Consider the following 15,812-nt stretch of genomic DNA (forward strand, 5'->3'; position numbering starts at 1 on the left):
GAACCACAGAGCCAGGCAGGCTCCAAGGTAACTGTTGCTTCTGGATCAAGGAGATGTTTGCCTTCCCTAGCTCTCCTGTGCACTCTTAGTAAAAGCCTCCCTCTCCCCACACTTGCTAGCCTGGGGATGCTGCGCTCTCTACACTCTAGAGAGGGAAGAGACTTAGGGTGCCTCTCACCCTTGCCAAGCACTGGGTCTACGTACAGAGCACTTGCTTATTAACTCTGAAGAAGCAACTTCCAGTTCGAAGACAGGCTCTGTTATCACCCACTGAAGTATTAATTTCTCCTACGAAAACATGGGCATGTGCCATTTAAACTAATTCTTACTATGCAAAATCTTGATTTCTTTCTGCTTTCAGGCACCCCCCCCCAAATGCTGAAGTATTTATTTGCTACATTATTTTTCTCATCATTACGGCGTAGAGCAACCCTAAACACTGTGATTAAAGTGACGATCTCTTGTCTCCATGCCTACCCTGTGAGTCTTTTAAATGGCTAATAAAAACCAGCCTGGCTCTTTGATCACCTCCCTTTGAGGAGGGTGCAGCCTTGCCAGGCCACAGAGGAAGACAATGCAGCCAGTCCTGATGAGACCTGATAGACTAAGGTCAGATGGAAGGGGAGGAGGACCTCACCTATCAGTGGACTGGGGGAGGGACACAGGAGGAGAAGAGGGAGGGAGAGTTGGGTTGGGAGGGGATGAGGGGGCTACATTTGGTATGCAAAATAAATAAATTATAATTAATAAAAAATTAATTAAAAAAAACCTGCCTGGAACCCAATAACTGCATTGTTACATACCATCATGTCAGCCAGCCTTGAAGCAGACTGGAATTGGTCCTTCTGACTCGAAATTTAGTGAACATCAAGAAACAAAACAGAAAAGCTTTCATTTAAGACCAAAAATAGAGCAACAAATATTTACTCATGGAGCAACGTCTACGCAATACTTTCTGCGTGTGCCTGGTAGGCTGAACTGGGATGAACAGAAATGAGACAGATGGGTGACTTCTGGGGAAAATGCCTCAGTTTACAGAAAGGCCCACTTGCCTACCATCCCATCCTATTTGTCTACCGGTACCAGAAAGAAGACAGACTACCTGAAAACAGTTTGCAAACTATCTGAGCAGGGAGAGAACAAGATGCCTGCGGGAGGCTTAGTTACTTGTCTTGGATTCTGTAAGTCCAGGTCTCTGGAGACGAGATCAAAGCAGAACGGAAGGCAAGAACGATGTGTGGAAGGGTACCATAATATCAAGATCATGGTCCTTCTAGAGTCAGCAAAGTGACTGGAGACTGTGGGTCACAGTCCTAATAACAAAGGCTTCGTTTGGGGCATTCACTGTACACCAAGTATTACATGTAATATTTTGTGCTAATTAATACATTTAATTTACATGATGATTCTATTTTATGGATCACCACCACCACCACCACCACCACCACAGTCCTCCCCCTTCCTCTTCCCATCTCGCAAACCATGAAGAAAATGAGGCTGACTTCCAAGGCACTGTAGATCACCTAACTGTTGGGAGGCAGCACAGTTCACCTAGGCAGTTTTTCCCCAGTGTATCTGTTTACCTGATTATTACACTGCTTCTCACATTTGAGCCAGGCTAAGGGGCATGCACCAAATTCTGTGGACACATGGAGCTAGGTTTAAGAAGTAAGAAGTCCCAGAGGTACTTGGAGGGCATTGGTCAAGGCTAGAGGTATTTAAGAAGAGAAAAGGAGAGAGGAGAAAGGAAAAGAAAAAAACCTAAAGTAATATAATCAGAGACCACAAGTTTCCTGTTAAATGAAGACCTCCAGAATGGAGCAAAACCAAACTATACATCCAGCCCTAAGACCTGGGCCAGGTTCTGGCACTCAGCGAGGGAAAGAACCATTCTTGTTCTTACTTTCCTACGGCTCTACTGTAAAACACGGCTAAGCCTGGGTTATAATATGAGGAACAGATGGACCTTGACACTATCAGCCCTGAGCAAAGGTCTCCTGAAGGCATCATAAACTGCCAGACAGTGGAAAGCACAAAGGTGGGAATTCCAATAATTCTTCTTGTGCATGGTTCTCCGAGAAGAAGGGTAAAGATGGCTTTGGTAAGCCTCCAGCAAGCATTCCAGTTACAGCACCTCATCAGAGCCACGCTTTCAGCTCAAGAACATATGTGTTTGACATCTGGGTAACTCAGCAGAAAAACCGGGTTGCTAATATAAGATGTCTCTGGTGGTCCCCAGAAATTAATTTTAAGCCACTCCGAACAGAAACGGGATGTGTGCGTGTTGTTTCTAACTTGTCAAAACAGCAGTCCATTTTCCAGCTGCCTCAGATGAAATTTATTAGTGTGGTTACTTCTCTAATCTTCTCTTTTTAGTTTCGCTCCATCAGCACACATGGCAAGTCTTCCTTGGCACATGTTACCAGAAGGCTGCTAATGCGAGAAAAGATTTACAGGGCACAGAATTAATGCAGTATTTTCTCTTCAAATTTCACGGGTTGAAAATATAAATTACACTGTTTCTTCTCCCTTTGAGCAGCCTATGAGAATTGAACTAGAGGCGAGGGTACTGAGCCCACACCAGGAGCCGGAGCGTCACACGGCATCCCAAAAGAGGCTTCCCATGAGCAACATGCTCTAAACGAGAGGCCTACCACACTGTTAGGTACCAAAGAGTCTTTAATAACTACTTCAAAAATATTACGTCATTGTAGAATTTCAGAGTTGGCAAAGACCGAGAAAACGCTCATTAGCAATCCAAGCCCAATTAAAGCTTATTTATTCCCCCAAAGTTGGTAGCAGCTGAATGGCAAGGCATAAGCTTTGGAGTTAGACGGATCCGGGTTGCAATTCTGGGACTGTACCACTCTCTAGTTGAGAGATCTTTCTACCTAGCGCTTATGTTGATAATTCAGAGAACGAATGTATGTAAGGCAGAAGGCGCTCATCCTCTGTTTTACACAGTCAAAGCTGTATGTCCTTCTTTCCATCTTTCCAAGCCAGAGCCTTGCATTGCTTCTTATTTCTAAGAGGTAGTTCAGGCTAGAGAATGCCTTGGACACAGAAGACGGTAAGGAATGCAATGCTATCCACTTGCCATCAGGCCTATCCTTGAAGAGCCCCCGTTAATCAGCGACACCTGGACTGAGGGTCTAGGTGCCCACCTAAAAAAAAAACAGTAACACCAAAATAAAACAAATTTTCAATTGTTAGTTATTTAAGTTAAAATAAAATCTTTTAGCTAAACATTGAAACACTTCTGGACTTCTCTGTTCGTAAGCAACTGCTTACAACGTAATTTCTCCTGGGTGGCACGAGTCCTGTGACTAAGGGCATGGGTCTGAGGGCCTACCACATGGTTTAACTTCCAACTGTTCTTTTATTGGCTGTGAAGTTGACTGTAAGTCAACTGGTCTTTTTGTACCTTAGTTTTCACCCCTTCCCCAATGGGAAAAATCACATCTTCCCCTTCTTAGGCTACTTATGAAGAGAAAAACGAGTTAATATAAATCTTGAGAACAGCCCCAAGCACACAGAAAATACTTCCTTGGTGGACTTTGTCATTGTCAATGTCATCATCATCATCATCATCATCATCATCATCATCATCATCATCATCATCATCATGAGCAGCAGCAGTACACGCATCATAACAACACTGAACGTTTGTTCCCTGTCTTCTTTCTTCATGGGAGCCAGACTTTATGCAGAGGCTAAGCAGCTTGGTCCACAGCACCCAAACTATTCACTGCCTGCAGCAGAGCTGGTTACGTTCCTACTTAGTACCAGCTCTCACACGGGGCTCTAGGCTTTTCCTGTTTGGCTTTTCCGTCTAGTGAACATACTTCCTCCTAGAGGGTGCCTTTCATATAACAAAACCAGCTGGGTGGCATCACACCTCTCATTCTGCCAATGGGTCATGAATAGGAGGTTCTCTGGAGAAGGTGGTGATCAGAAGTTACGTTCTCATCCTTAGAAACTGTGGCCAGCACAACTACTGGTCTAACCACGTAAGACAAGCAGGTCCATAAAGGCAGCAGGGCCTCTAACTAGAAAGAAACTCAAAACCTAAGGGAGTAAAGCTGTGTTAGTTCAAACAAAAGCAAACCCAGGTTGCAGGCAGCCCTGAGAACAGCGGTGTAGCCTACACGCTGAGAGGTAGAAGGCATGCGAGGCGGAATTTGGTAGGAAAATGAATACACATGACACCATGACTCCATGAAGCCACAGCCAGCACACTTTGAACCAAGTGGCAATCCTCTCGAGCTGTCTTACCCTCCTGACCATACCGTGGAGGTCACTACACTTGTTCCCATGTCCCCAGAGAGCCCCCTCTTGCTTTGAAAATCACATTAACCCTCACTCTGGGGCTCTCAGCACTCCAATAAGCCTGCCTTACAACCTTTATTCTCATTCCTTTCTCTCCACACTAGTTCAAGCATTCCTTCCTGCCTCCCCCTCACTTCATTGTCTATCTGCCTCTGACTCCCACTGCCCCAGGCAGGAGGCTTCTGCACCTTCCCAAACACACTCTCCAGTTTCAAAGCCTCACTACAGTCCCATTCTCCACAGGCTCTCAGGGTAGCTGCTTCACAGTGGCTGATTATGAGGCCAGGAAAGAGGAGGGGGAGGTGATCGAGATTTCAACACCTGTTGACAGGGACCCATGCTTTACTAGAATTTTCCACCAGAGTCTACACATGGTTCAGGGTTCCTCTGGGAGCCTCAGTATTAAAACATAAAAACGAACGACACCAATAAAGGTCTAGAAGAAAAGGGAGTCTTTTGATGCTTCTATTTGGGAGCTTCTTAGAAGACCGTGAAGACGTGTCACTCAGTCTCCTTTGGGTCTGTGCGCTAATAATGTTCCAGACGCCGGTCATCTACTACCTAAACTAAGATGTTTAATCTGCCTCCATCTGAACGAGGGCAGCAGCTGCCCAAACACCACTGTTCTCATGAGAAGTCGGAAACAAATCTGTCATTAATCTCTCCTTTAGGATTACATAAAATTCTGAGACCTGTCACCCCAAATCCCAAATTTGTTGGGCTCAACACTGCTCCTGTCTGGCTTTCTCAAGCCTCTGCCCACTTCTCACCTGTGTCAGTCCAAGTGTGTGTCCCCGCAGTGTCTGCCACAAGGTTCCCTTTCTCCCTAAACTGGGAAGCAGCCGAGTTTCCTGCTCACTCTTGGTTTCCAACAATCAGATACCTGTCCTTTGATTTCTGTAAGTCAGCATCATACATTAAAACATTAAAGAAAGTGGGCATGAAAATTAGAGTCAAAGTAGCCTATTCTGCACAAAATGAACATCCTGCTGGACAGGAGTGGACCCACAACTCAAGGCAGCTCACAGAGAAACTTTGGTTTCTTCAACGGTGTACAAGTAGGACCTAAGGAAACTTCCATAGCTTTACTTTAGCATTAAGATTTCTGGGCCTATTTTTCTCCACAACAGTTAAGAATGAAGAATGAAGGCGTCTCTCCTGAGAATCCCCCTGAACCTAGATTCTCTCAGCTACACTGCCATCAGCTATAACAAGAGACTTGGCTTAGACCAGCTGCCTGCCAACTTTCTTCTAGAACACACACAGATCAATGGCTTCCTGAAATATCACCAGAACATCCTCTAGATGTCACCTTGAGAACATGCCAGCATGGAGGATGACTGCTATGAACCACAAAAACAATTGGAAATAGTTCAATGGGCTGACTGAATGATTTTTTTTTTAAATTTTTGTGGGGGTTAATTTTCATTTTATTATTTATTTGCCAATAAATACTTATCCAAATTAAGCTGTAGTTCATAAAATGATCTAATTTGCTTTTCCAGAAATTTTTCTTTTTTCTTATTCCAAACACGAATTTTAGGGCTCTCCCATCAATAAAAACAGAAATGGTTTAAGAAATGATGCTTCTGATGTACTCTGATTTCTCTTGACTTTAACACCTGTCCCCAGAGTCCTCCCCAACCATCTTCCAATGTCTGAGATTCCTCAGCTGACCACCTGGGCACTGCGGGGGGAGGGGGGGAGGATGGGGGAGGAGAGTGCTGTAAGTTCAGAAGCAGCAATTACTTATTTCAGGCATGTTAAGAACATTTGATTATGGATGACTACCCAGCAATTGTTTCTCTTAGACCAGCTCAGGCTACGGCAGGCCAATGAGTGAGCGGATCTGCTCAAGCAATTCACCCAACCCAAAGGAACTGTCAGGGAACTCATTCAGCTTTCAAACACCTTTGAGTGAGTTAAATCGGTGTGGAAACCTGGAAGGAGACAAAGATTTTTAGAGTAACTCTGGGGAATCCTGGATTATCTACTTACAGCCTAAGGGTTGAATGCTCAAAATTTAGAAAAATACCTGACAAGAGGTGTCATCTTCTTGTTTATTAAAAAAAAAAAAAAAAAAAAAAAAAAAAGTCATCTGCACTGCAGAGGTGTTTGAAGCCTGAATCCTAAGAGGAACTTGCCCAGCAAGCAAGAGTTGTATAAAAAAAACAAAACAAAACAAGGTGGTCCGGGGGATGGAGCAACAGGGCCCTATACTGGGCACCAGGAGTGAGTGTTCCCCATCTCACAACCCTCAAAGGTTGTAAACCCCACTGCTGGCGCTCAGCCTTCCTGCTGCCCACGGGCAGCGACTTGGATGCGTGTTCTGCCTGGGCCCTGTGCAGATGCTGCCTGTTGATGAAGAAAAAAAGGCCAAACAAGCCCTAAAGCACAGGCAGACAGCTAGGGTTCCATGGGGAATGACTTCTAAATACAAAAACAGCTTCCTGAGTTCCTGATGTTAGAAAAGACTGTGGTGGGGAGCTATTAACCTTGGAATAAAAACACTTGATACACAACTGCCTTCTTTGACAGTGTTGTCAGCCCAGCGTCCCTGCAAGCATGCCTAGAGGTGGTTTCAAATAGGTGAGCGACCTCCTTTGTACCAAATTCTCAAATTATCCTATTTAGGAAACATGATCATCTACACATGTTACGTAGATGTTATCTCATGCAAATTCTGAAATGTGAGAAAATGCCCCATAGTTTATAGCTCACTTATAAATTAGAGATATACAACAATATTTCAACCACTGCTAGTACAGAGTATTAACAGTAGCAAGTTTATACTGTCCAAGTTTAAATTTGACCATTTTCCTATATAATTATAAAATTTCAAAAAACAATTACATTTAATTATCCAGAGTTGCCTGAGGACGTTTTGCCTAACAACTTGGTATATAAAGGCTGAGTCTCAGAAATACTTGCCTTTTTGTCTCTATTATTTTCATTTTAACAGTGACCATTTTCCCTTGGGTTAACTACAGTTTCACTGGTCTCTCTCTGGCCCAATGACACACATTTACAAACACACAATGACTGGGTACAATGAGCTCAAGAGCACTGGTTCCTCAGCAGTCCAGAGTAGTAAAACACCATTTTCAGGGCATGTTATCTTTAACTGTCTATCATCTCATTAATTGCTTAATCCAAAACAAGAGTTTTACAGTCAACTTTTTGTTTTAAAATCCACCCTCTAGCAAAGAGAAGCAACAGGAACAAGAAAACATAGATGAGTTCCCAGGGCTAACCTTCTTATATTCACATTCTACTCATCAGCCTGGCAGACAGCTCCGGTCCCTGCCCTAAGGGTTCATGCACCCTGAGCCGGATAGATAAATGGCTATTTATGAACCTGGAAGCAGGTGAGGACTGTCTCTTGGTGCCCAGAATGAACGGACTCTCTCTGTGCCAGCTCACTCTCCTGCCTGGAGGTTAAAAGCAGTTGTGTCTCTTCTCTAAACATCCACAGCTCAGTCCTCAAGAGAAATGTACTGGTTTGCACAGCCCACGGTCAGTCATTCAACACAAGCACCCTAGGAGCTCTTCTGCTCACGGGGTCAAAAGGTGAGGTCACACAGAGAAAGACTTAGCTATAGCTAAGAATCAGGATCTGCCAGATCACGGGAGGGAAAAGGGGACTGGAAGTTAAAAGCAAGTCAACACAGGCAAACTGAAGGGCTAACACATTGTTAGGCAGGGTTCCCCAATCTGAAAGGCACCGTTGCCATTAATTTCCATACCATAAAAGCCCGTAACAGTAGTGAGCAAAGCGTGGACATCTCTGCGCAACAGAATTCAGAGTTTAAAAGCCAGCAAGCAAAGCAACAAAAACCATGAAAGCAGGTAATGTGGCCATTTTGCCTGAGACACTGTAAAGCATCAACGGTGACATTAACCTTGTACTACCTAGAAGCCATTTTATTTGAAAGGTTGTTGTCACCAAAGAGGAAAAGCATTTCAAATGAAAGGTGGTGACCCTACAGGGGTCATCATTAATCACCTGGGGTCAAAGACCTTCCAAATTGTAATAGGAGGCAGGGGGCAAGGGAAAGAAGGGAGAGGAAAGATCAAAAGGCCTTTGATGGGGGTTATCTACCTACACAATAGCACCTGCAGAATAGACCTCTGCAGGAGGAAGCCTCCCAGCTTCTAAAGTAACAGGGGTTTTGCTCATTAACTCAGTTTACTTCGGAGACTAAAGTCAGCAGAGGGCAGAAGAGTCCTAGAGGTATTCTCATGGCTGTCACTTTTATCATGCCTCAGTGGAACACAAGGCACTGTGTTCTTTTACAGGACCAAGCCCTACGGTTGAGAAGAAGGAAGAGCTACAGTTGGACAAACGGCAGTGGCCTGACTTGAAGCACCTTGCAATTCTGCATTTGAGTTTATGGGAATGTACTTATCTACTCTTTGCAAAAGGCAAGCAAAGATAGGAGGTGGGGAAGAGAGTGTGTTTCCTCAGGGGAGGCCAACAGAAGAGAAGGTCTGCGGGGCCCTTGGTTAAAATGACACAGGCACTCCTTGCTCCTGCTAGCACCGTTTCATGAACCTTCCATGTTAAAGAAGCAGGTGGGCAAAGAGGGTGGTGCATGTGTGAATCAAATCCACTCGCATGCAGGGAAGAGGACCTAAGTCACGAGGAGGTAAGCAAGCAAGGTTCCAGTGGACACTTGGTTATCTGCCTGACGGGTTTCCCTTGCTGCACTCTTGGAGCATGTATGGCTTTAGCGGGTCCTTGACCTTAGATAGTCCAAGCCATGTATTCTCAATTCTTTCCTATATGTATATACCTAGGGTAGAATGAAATTTAAAAATAGGACACAGCAAGAGATGAACAACAGTCACATTAACAAAACAACCATAAATGTGTACAGTAATTAAAGGCATATGGATGTGGTCTCTCTCAGAGTAGCTTATTGTATTGCCCTCACTCTTCCTGACGCAATATAAGCTGGTACAAAGCCTTAGTGAGGTGAGGAAAAGAGGCGAGTGGCCGTGAGATGTAGCATTAAGATGCTACCGACCTGAAAATATGTTAGACGATGTAATGGCTGGATTCTGGAGCAGAAACTGGAGGAAGGTCACATGTTCCTCAGACTAGTGCACTATTTACAATTTGTGAGTTGCTTATTTCTGGAATTTTCTAGTCTGTATTTTTAGAACATGGTTGACCATGAATAACTGAATCCATGGAAAGTGACACTATAGGATGGGGATCACTAGACATTCCAGGAGACTCAAAAATCTGAAGCAGGCCGTGTCTTGTCCCTAGGATATGTTTCCCCAGTAGATGGTAAGTGGAATAACTCAAGAACACAAACAACGAGCTTTTCAAAAACCCACTAAAAATAAATATAAAAATAATTTATTATTTTAAGAAATAAAACACACAACAGAGCAATATAAATGGCTTTCAGACTTGGGGCTGTTTTGATTAGCCATACCCTAGACGCCTACAGCCTGCACCCATTAGCATGGATAATTGAGAATCCGCTGGATTTCCATTTTAACAGTCTCTCTAATTCATTTCAGGCGCTGAGATGGGAAAGCAAAACCTCGGCCATGATTCCACTTACATGGACGGGGCACTGCACCACTCTACGCCGTACTAACCTCTGTACAGTCCAAAGAAGCCTTCGTAGCGGAGCACTTTCTTAAAACAGTCGAAGCTGTTTTTATACATGAGCTCTCCCACAAAAGAGCCAGTTGATCGCTGGTTCTGCATTCGAGTCTTTACAAGATCGATAGGGTACACAGCAGTGGCTCCAACAGCTGAAATTAAGAAATGCCGTTATCTCAGCCAGAATTACGGTGATGTGGGTGAAAGAAATACAACACTCAAAGAAAGGATTGAGAAATGGGAATATTTGTATGCACGAAACTACTGAGCTGCCTCTGTAAATTTTTTTTTTTTTTTCTTCAAATGTGCCCTGACAAAAGGATGTCACTGGGGTTTAAATTAAAAGCATATTGGGGAAAGTCCAACCTCACAGAAGGGAGAGAAAATTATCGCTTGTGGGATGCTGCTCGCGTGCAGGTGGGAAAAGGCCGCTCGGCTCTGCTCCCACCTAATGGGTATGGGCTGGTTACTGACTTGGGGGTGACCACTGAAAGCGGCAAGGTGAAAAAGCAGAGAGAAGACCAGACGAACAACGAAAGTGACAAGGTGACACTCATCCATGACTAACCTCCAGCAACAGAACCCAGACCAAACCTGTAGGCTGACTCTGCGACCTGGAGAAGGACTGGCCGAGCTGCGTCACCTGAGGCCTTCTGCTTCACACACACAGCGTGCAGGAAGCAGGCAGGCCAAGGACAGAGCAGAGACGTGCAGTCATTAAAAATGTCACTCACCGGACTCTAAACACAATACAACTAAAATGTAAGAAGGAAAACGAGACTCGAGTCCACCAAGTGCTCATTAATAAAAAGGGTTCCCTACTAAGCATGACTGAAATCATATTGGGACCTAAGATCATGAAAATTAATGCTTTGAGCCAATGTTCCAATGCACAGTTCTCACTAGTGATCCTACAAATGTCAATGCAAACAAATAAACAAACACCAAGGAGATAACATTCTTGATTCATCAAACTGGCTGGGCTTTCTATTTGAATTTTTTTTTGTTTGTTTTAAATAATACTCAGACTGGTAACAACTGATAAAATGTTATCCTCAAACTCACCGTTAACCAACTATGAGCTTTTGAGAATTTAATAACATATATCTAAATACTTAAAATGAATATAATCTCTGATGCTGCTGTTCTCACAGTTAGGTGAGAACAGCAATGAAAGATGGGGGGAAATGGAATAGGCTCTTTAAAGAGCAGAACTCCATGAGCAGAAATTCTAAAAATAAACTAAATGACCAATAATGGAGGTTTAAAATACTATGCTGGTGGGCATGGAGGCACAAAGCTTTAATCCCAGTGCTTAGGGAGCAAAGGCTGGTCTTTGTGAGAGCTGCGCCAGCCTGATCTACCCAGCTAAGTCCAAGCAAACCAGGACTACATAATGAGACCCTGTCTCAAAATTAAATAGTAAATTAAAAAATACTATCACCTTTAAAACTAAAGCACACTATTTAAAACAGTATCTTCAAAGATCAGATGTTGGTTTAAAGAAATGTTCACAAAACTCCTATTTTATAAAGAAAACATGAGGGGCAAGAGAGATGGTTCAGTGGTTAAGAGCACAGGCTGCTCTTCCAGAGAACTCAGGTTCAATTCCCAGCTCAGATGGCAGCTCAGAACCTTCTGCAACTCCAGTCTTAGGGATCTGATGGTGACAGGCACCCCTGTGGAATACTGATGTAATGAAGGCAAAGCGCATAAAAATAAAATTAATAAATTTTAAAAATGAAAGAAAAGAAGCTAAAAAGAGCATGGTTGAGTATTTGGGTGTTTGGTATTTATATTCCTTTTACCTTTATTAAATGACTGAACTATTTCATGGCATTCTCACATATATGTGTGTTGAGTGTTTTGTCTTTTTTGTGTATGTACACCACATGGATACCTGGTGCCTTGAGGGTGTAGGATCCCCCAGAGCAGGAGTTAAGGATGGCTGTGAGCTACCGTGTGGGTGCTGGGAGCTAAAACCAGGCTTTCCACAAGAGCAACAGTGTTCTTTGCAGTTGAGCCATTTCTCCAATCCTTCATGGTATTAAAAATAAATAAATAAATTAAGAGAATAGAATATGAAATCTTTCGTTGTTAAAATTATAGATATATACATATATACTGTGAATATATAGAAATATATAATATGATATAATATAATATATAAAATTAGTACTAATATTTTGGCATCTCTATCACCTAGCAACACTCAAAATGTTTATGATGGCCATAACTAAATGAGTTATGGGTGAGTTATAGTGACTCTATTTTTTCCCCTCTCATTTTTGGTCATCTTCCTAAAACTAATATTTCAAATCAATTAGCTGTTTTGTCATTGCTCTTCTGACCTGTTATCATTAGCATTACTGAGGCCAATCCATTTTAGAATGTTGTACCACCCCATCTGTGTAAATAAAATATTAACTCTGTCCCACAGAGTTGTCAAGTGAGAGTGACATATAGTCAGTGCCTAATAATACATTCAATAAAATTTGTTTTCGAAAGGCAGGATAATTAACATCAGGGAACAATGAAAACGATCACCAACCTCAGCTACCAACCCACTGAATTTTAACTGCTGTCAATGCAACACAACTCCAATACAATGAGATCATTTGAAATCTTCAGTCATTTAACAGAAAACAGCTCTACATAGAAATATGCGTGTCTAAGGAGGTAAAACATTTCCTCCACAAATTCCATGGATTGTCTCCAATTCTACCACTCTGCTCTACCTTCATTGTGACAGATGTAGTCAAAGGGAGAACATTGTTTTATTTACATGCAGGAAAACATGTGATACTAAAAATGTTCTAGTATCAAAATAATGAGAGCACTTTGAAGACACTAAAGGAACCTGCCATTACTGCTAATTCTTCCTCTGAAAGATGAACTAAATTCCAGGTTCTTATTTAACTTTTTGGAAGCTACAAGATGCCATATGTTCTTAAAATGACAGAAGGAAAGAGTCCGGCTTCACTGTTCCCCTGTCTAGGACAAACACTGAACGGGTGTAGGGTGTAAGGAAAACGCAAAGTAGCCCACGGGTAGGTGGCCTGCCTTGCTTGAATTTGAGAGGCGCAGTGGGGTTTGTGGAGCAAAAGCAAAACCACCCTACATTTCAGGTAGGGTTGCTCTGGATTGCTTTAAACCTCTAAGCAATGGCCAATCTCTTCCTACTGGAAATCTCAACAAACTCCTCTAACCCTTTCTTGGCCAGTACCAACAAGCACCCGTTATAAACCCTCCAAAGCTGCAAAGGGCACAGAGGGGGGAAATGGGGAGGTGTTGCTGCCAAGGGGGAAGCAGGGGAGATCTGAAACAGCCCCTCTGCTTTCCTAAATCCCCAAATCTCTACAATAGCTGGTGGCATGCAGACGAAGAGATAATTATCTCAGACACAGCGTCTGAAATCAAAGGGAGGGGAGCGCAGGGCTGCTTCCACCTCTGCCCGGGATTACACAGTTCTTTCTCCTGCACCAGGAGAAATCGGCTTCCTCTTTTAACCACAGCCAGCTGCTTTCCCAGAGGTGCCTAGTTGGGATTTACTGGGCACACACACCCATTCCTTCCACTTCCATGCGGCACACAAAACTCTCTGCCGCCTTTGGGTGGGAAGGAGCTAAAGGGAGGGGGAGATCCTGGCTCCAGGCCTGACAGTCCTAAAAATGCAGCCCTCGTCAACCATTGTGGTCAAAGTGGCGTCGCTGTTCAGACCCAGAGCTCCAAGCCAAAAACAGTTAAGTCTCACAAGATTCGAAGATGGCTTTGCCTTAAAGGAGGTCGATTTTTCTTAAAAAAAAAAAAAAAAAAGCTCTGTCTGTTCATGGATTTATTTTACAAGCGCCATGCAGGCACAGCACATCCAATGAAGGCCCCTGCTCAGCCCCGGCTACAGCACTGAGCAAGAGTTAAGTGAGGAGGTCCCATGTCTTAGGTTTCTGACTCCCACAACTTCACGACATGGGCTTCTGTTAACCATAAAATAAAACTGAGCATTCCTAGCATTGTTTCCACATAACTTATGAATCCTTTCACAGAGAAAATAGGTCTAAATGCCTCTGAACTATGACTCCAGACTAAACAAAATTATCTCATTTTGATACTCAGAAAAACGGAAGGCACGGCTGTTAGAATGCTCTGACAGTGCCCCGCTGAGGAGCTAAGATAGCCTTCATTTAGCAAGGCCAGCAGCGGCTGGGGACAGTTGCAAGAATCAGTGCTCCACACCCACATCCCTCAGTACTAGATGCGAAGAAGAAAAGAGCTACTTGTTTCTGGAGCGTTGGGGTTTCTAGTGCTGGGGGAACTGCCCTGTCTTTCTAAGAAACACATGCCCGTATCTGTTCACCAGAAGGCTGCTAAACAATTTTCTCTTTCAGCCTCCTCAAAATGCCTGCATTTGGGGAGCAAAACTGGAAAATGGTTAAGCCAGAAACCAATGCTGGGAACTCAAAGAAAGGTTGAGGGGCCTGGGTATCTCTGTAGAAAACTCCAGAAGAGGACTCAGTTTGATCACTCACCTGCCTCTGGGCCTCAGCCAAGTTGAAGGGCAGCATTCCTTCTTCTAGGGGAGCGATGCGCTCAATGTCTGCCAAGGTCATGCGTCTGGACAGAAAGCAAACGCAACAGTGATGAAGTACCAGATTTCTTAAACTCACATTATGGAACTCCAGATCGCTCCTTTTATCACCTCCCGTATTTCAGTGCTACCTTCATTATTTGGTTTCTTTCTCTCCTGCTGAATTCTCCCTTCACCTAGTTCCTAACCTTTTTTTATTAAACTAACTTTTAAAAAAAGCCGACTTACCCCCTCGGCTCATATAAATCTGCTAACTGAAACAAGATGTCAACTTCCATGGGTGTAACCTGACCAAACTTCTGGGCGGCCAGAGCAAACTCCTCTGCGTGGAAAAGAAGAGAAAGAGAGATTCAGAAAGACCAACACGAAAGTCAGCACTGGCTCAAAGCGCTGGAAGAGTGGACATCGCACGTTCCCTGAAGTCATTCCCCATTCCTCCAGTTTTTTCACACCCTTAGAAAAAGAATGCAGAACTTCATCCCAACACTTAAGAGTAAAAGCTTGGTGCCATCTGAAGGCTGTAAACACATGGCACTGGGTGGTATTCAGATTACAGAGTGAGGAAAACAGGAAGAGTGGACGGAGCTTCAACCTGCTCTCTCCAGTGTCGACACTACTACAAATCCAAGTGAATTTTCTATTTTTTTTAAAATCCTATTGAAATGCTGATATCTTTGAGCTCAGGGGTCACATGATGCTATCATCAAGACAGGTTTGTGGAACTCCCACATATTTTTGATGGCCACTCGTGAGGCCGCCTATGTAACTCAAGTTTTTACAAGAATTGAAAAGATTCAACAAATCTTTTATCTTGTCTTCAATCAAAGGCTATCTTCAGTTTATCAGAAACTCAGTAAAGATTTTGTTTGCTTAAGTTTGTTTGATCACAGATTGGAGGACACACATCACCAACTAATCAACGGTATGAAGGGGACAGAGCGTTCTAATATAAAAACTCCAGGCTGCCTTCCTCAGCCTCCTTCCCTAACACACTTGAAACAAAAATTCTGATACTATCACTCACCCTTAGTCACCTCCACGTCTTTCCTGCTGCCAGCCAGAGTGCTGTAGATCTTTCTAATGAGTTCCATGTTGTTAAGGAGCGAGTTAAATCCATTAAAATAGGAGAAACTAACTTGATGGGATGTAGTGCCTCCAGCAGCCTTGGTAAGTTGAAAACGAGAGAGAGAGAGCGAAGAAAAAAAAGATACATAGGTGAAGTGGTTCCAAAAGTACCTATATTCACATTCAATGCTGTTTTGGAAGTAACCA

At 43.4% G+C, this 15,812-nt stretch overlaps 1 protein-coding gene across 2 annotated transcripts in view; it reads right to left on the minus strand.

Moving 5' to 3' along the window:
• Window positions 1-15,812, minus strand: part of Slc25a13 (solute carrier family 25 member 13) — a 166,127-nt gene that overhangs the window by 55,808 nt on the left and 94,507 nt on the right. Inside the window, exons 7-11 of one of the 2 annotated variants that reach the window (XM_021638287.2) lie at window positions 15,565-15,703; window positions 14,769-14,862; window positions 14,482-14,566; window positions 10,524-10,611; window positions 9,949-10,107 (exon numbers count right to left, since the gene is read on the minus strand). In XM_021638287.2, coding sequence (XP_021493962.1) covers window positions 9,949-10,107; window positions 10,524-10,611; window positions 14,482-14,566; window positions 14,769-14,862; window positions 15,565-15,703 — 565 coding nt within the window. The remainder of the gene's footprint in view (window positions 1-9,948; window positions 10,108-10,523; window positions 10,612-14,481; window positions 14,567-14,768; window positions 14,863-15,564; window positions 15,704-15,812) is intronic. The other variant, XM_021638288.2, reaches the window with a different exon arrangement.

Source organism: Meriones unguiculatus, chromosome 21 (assembly GCF_030254825.1).
Source record: "Meriones unguiculatus strain TT.TT164.6M chromosome 21, Bangor_MerUng_6.1, whole genome shotgun sequence".
NCBI classification, from domain to species: Eukaryota; Metazoa; Chordata; class Mammalia; order Rodentia; family Muridae; genus Meriones; species Meriones unguiculatus.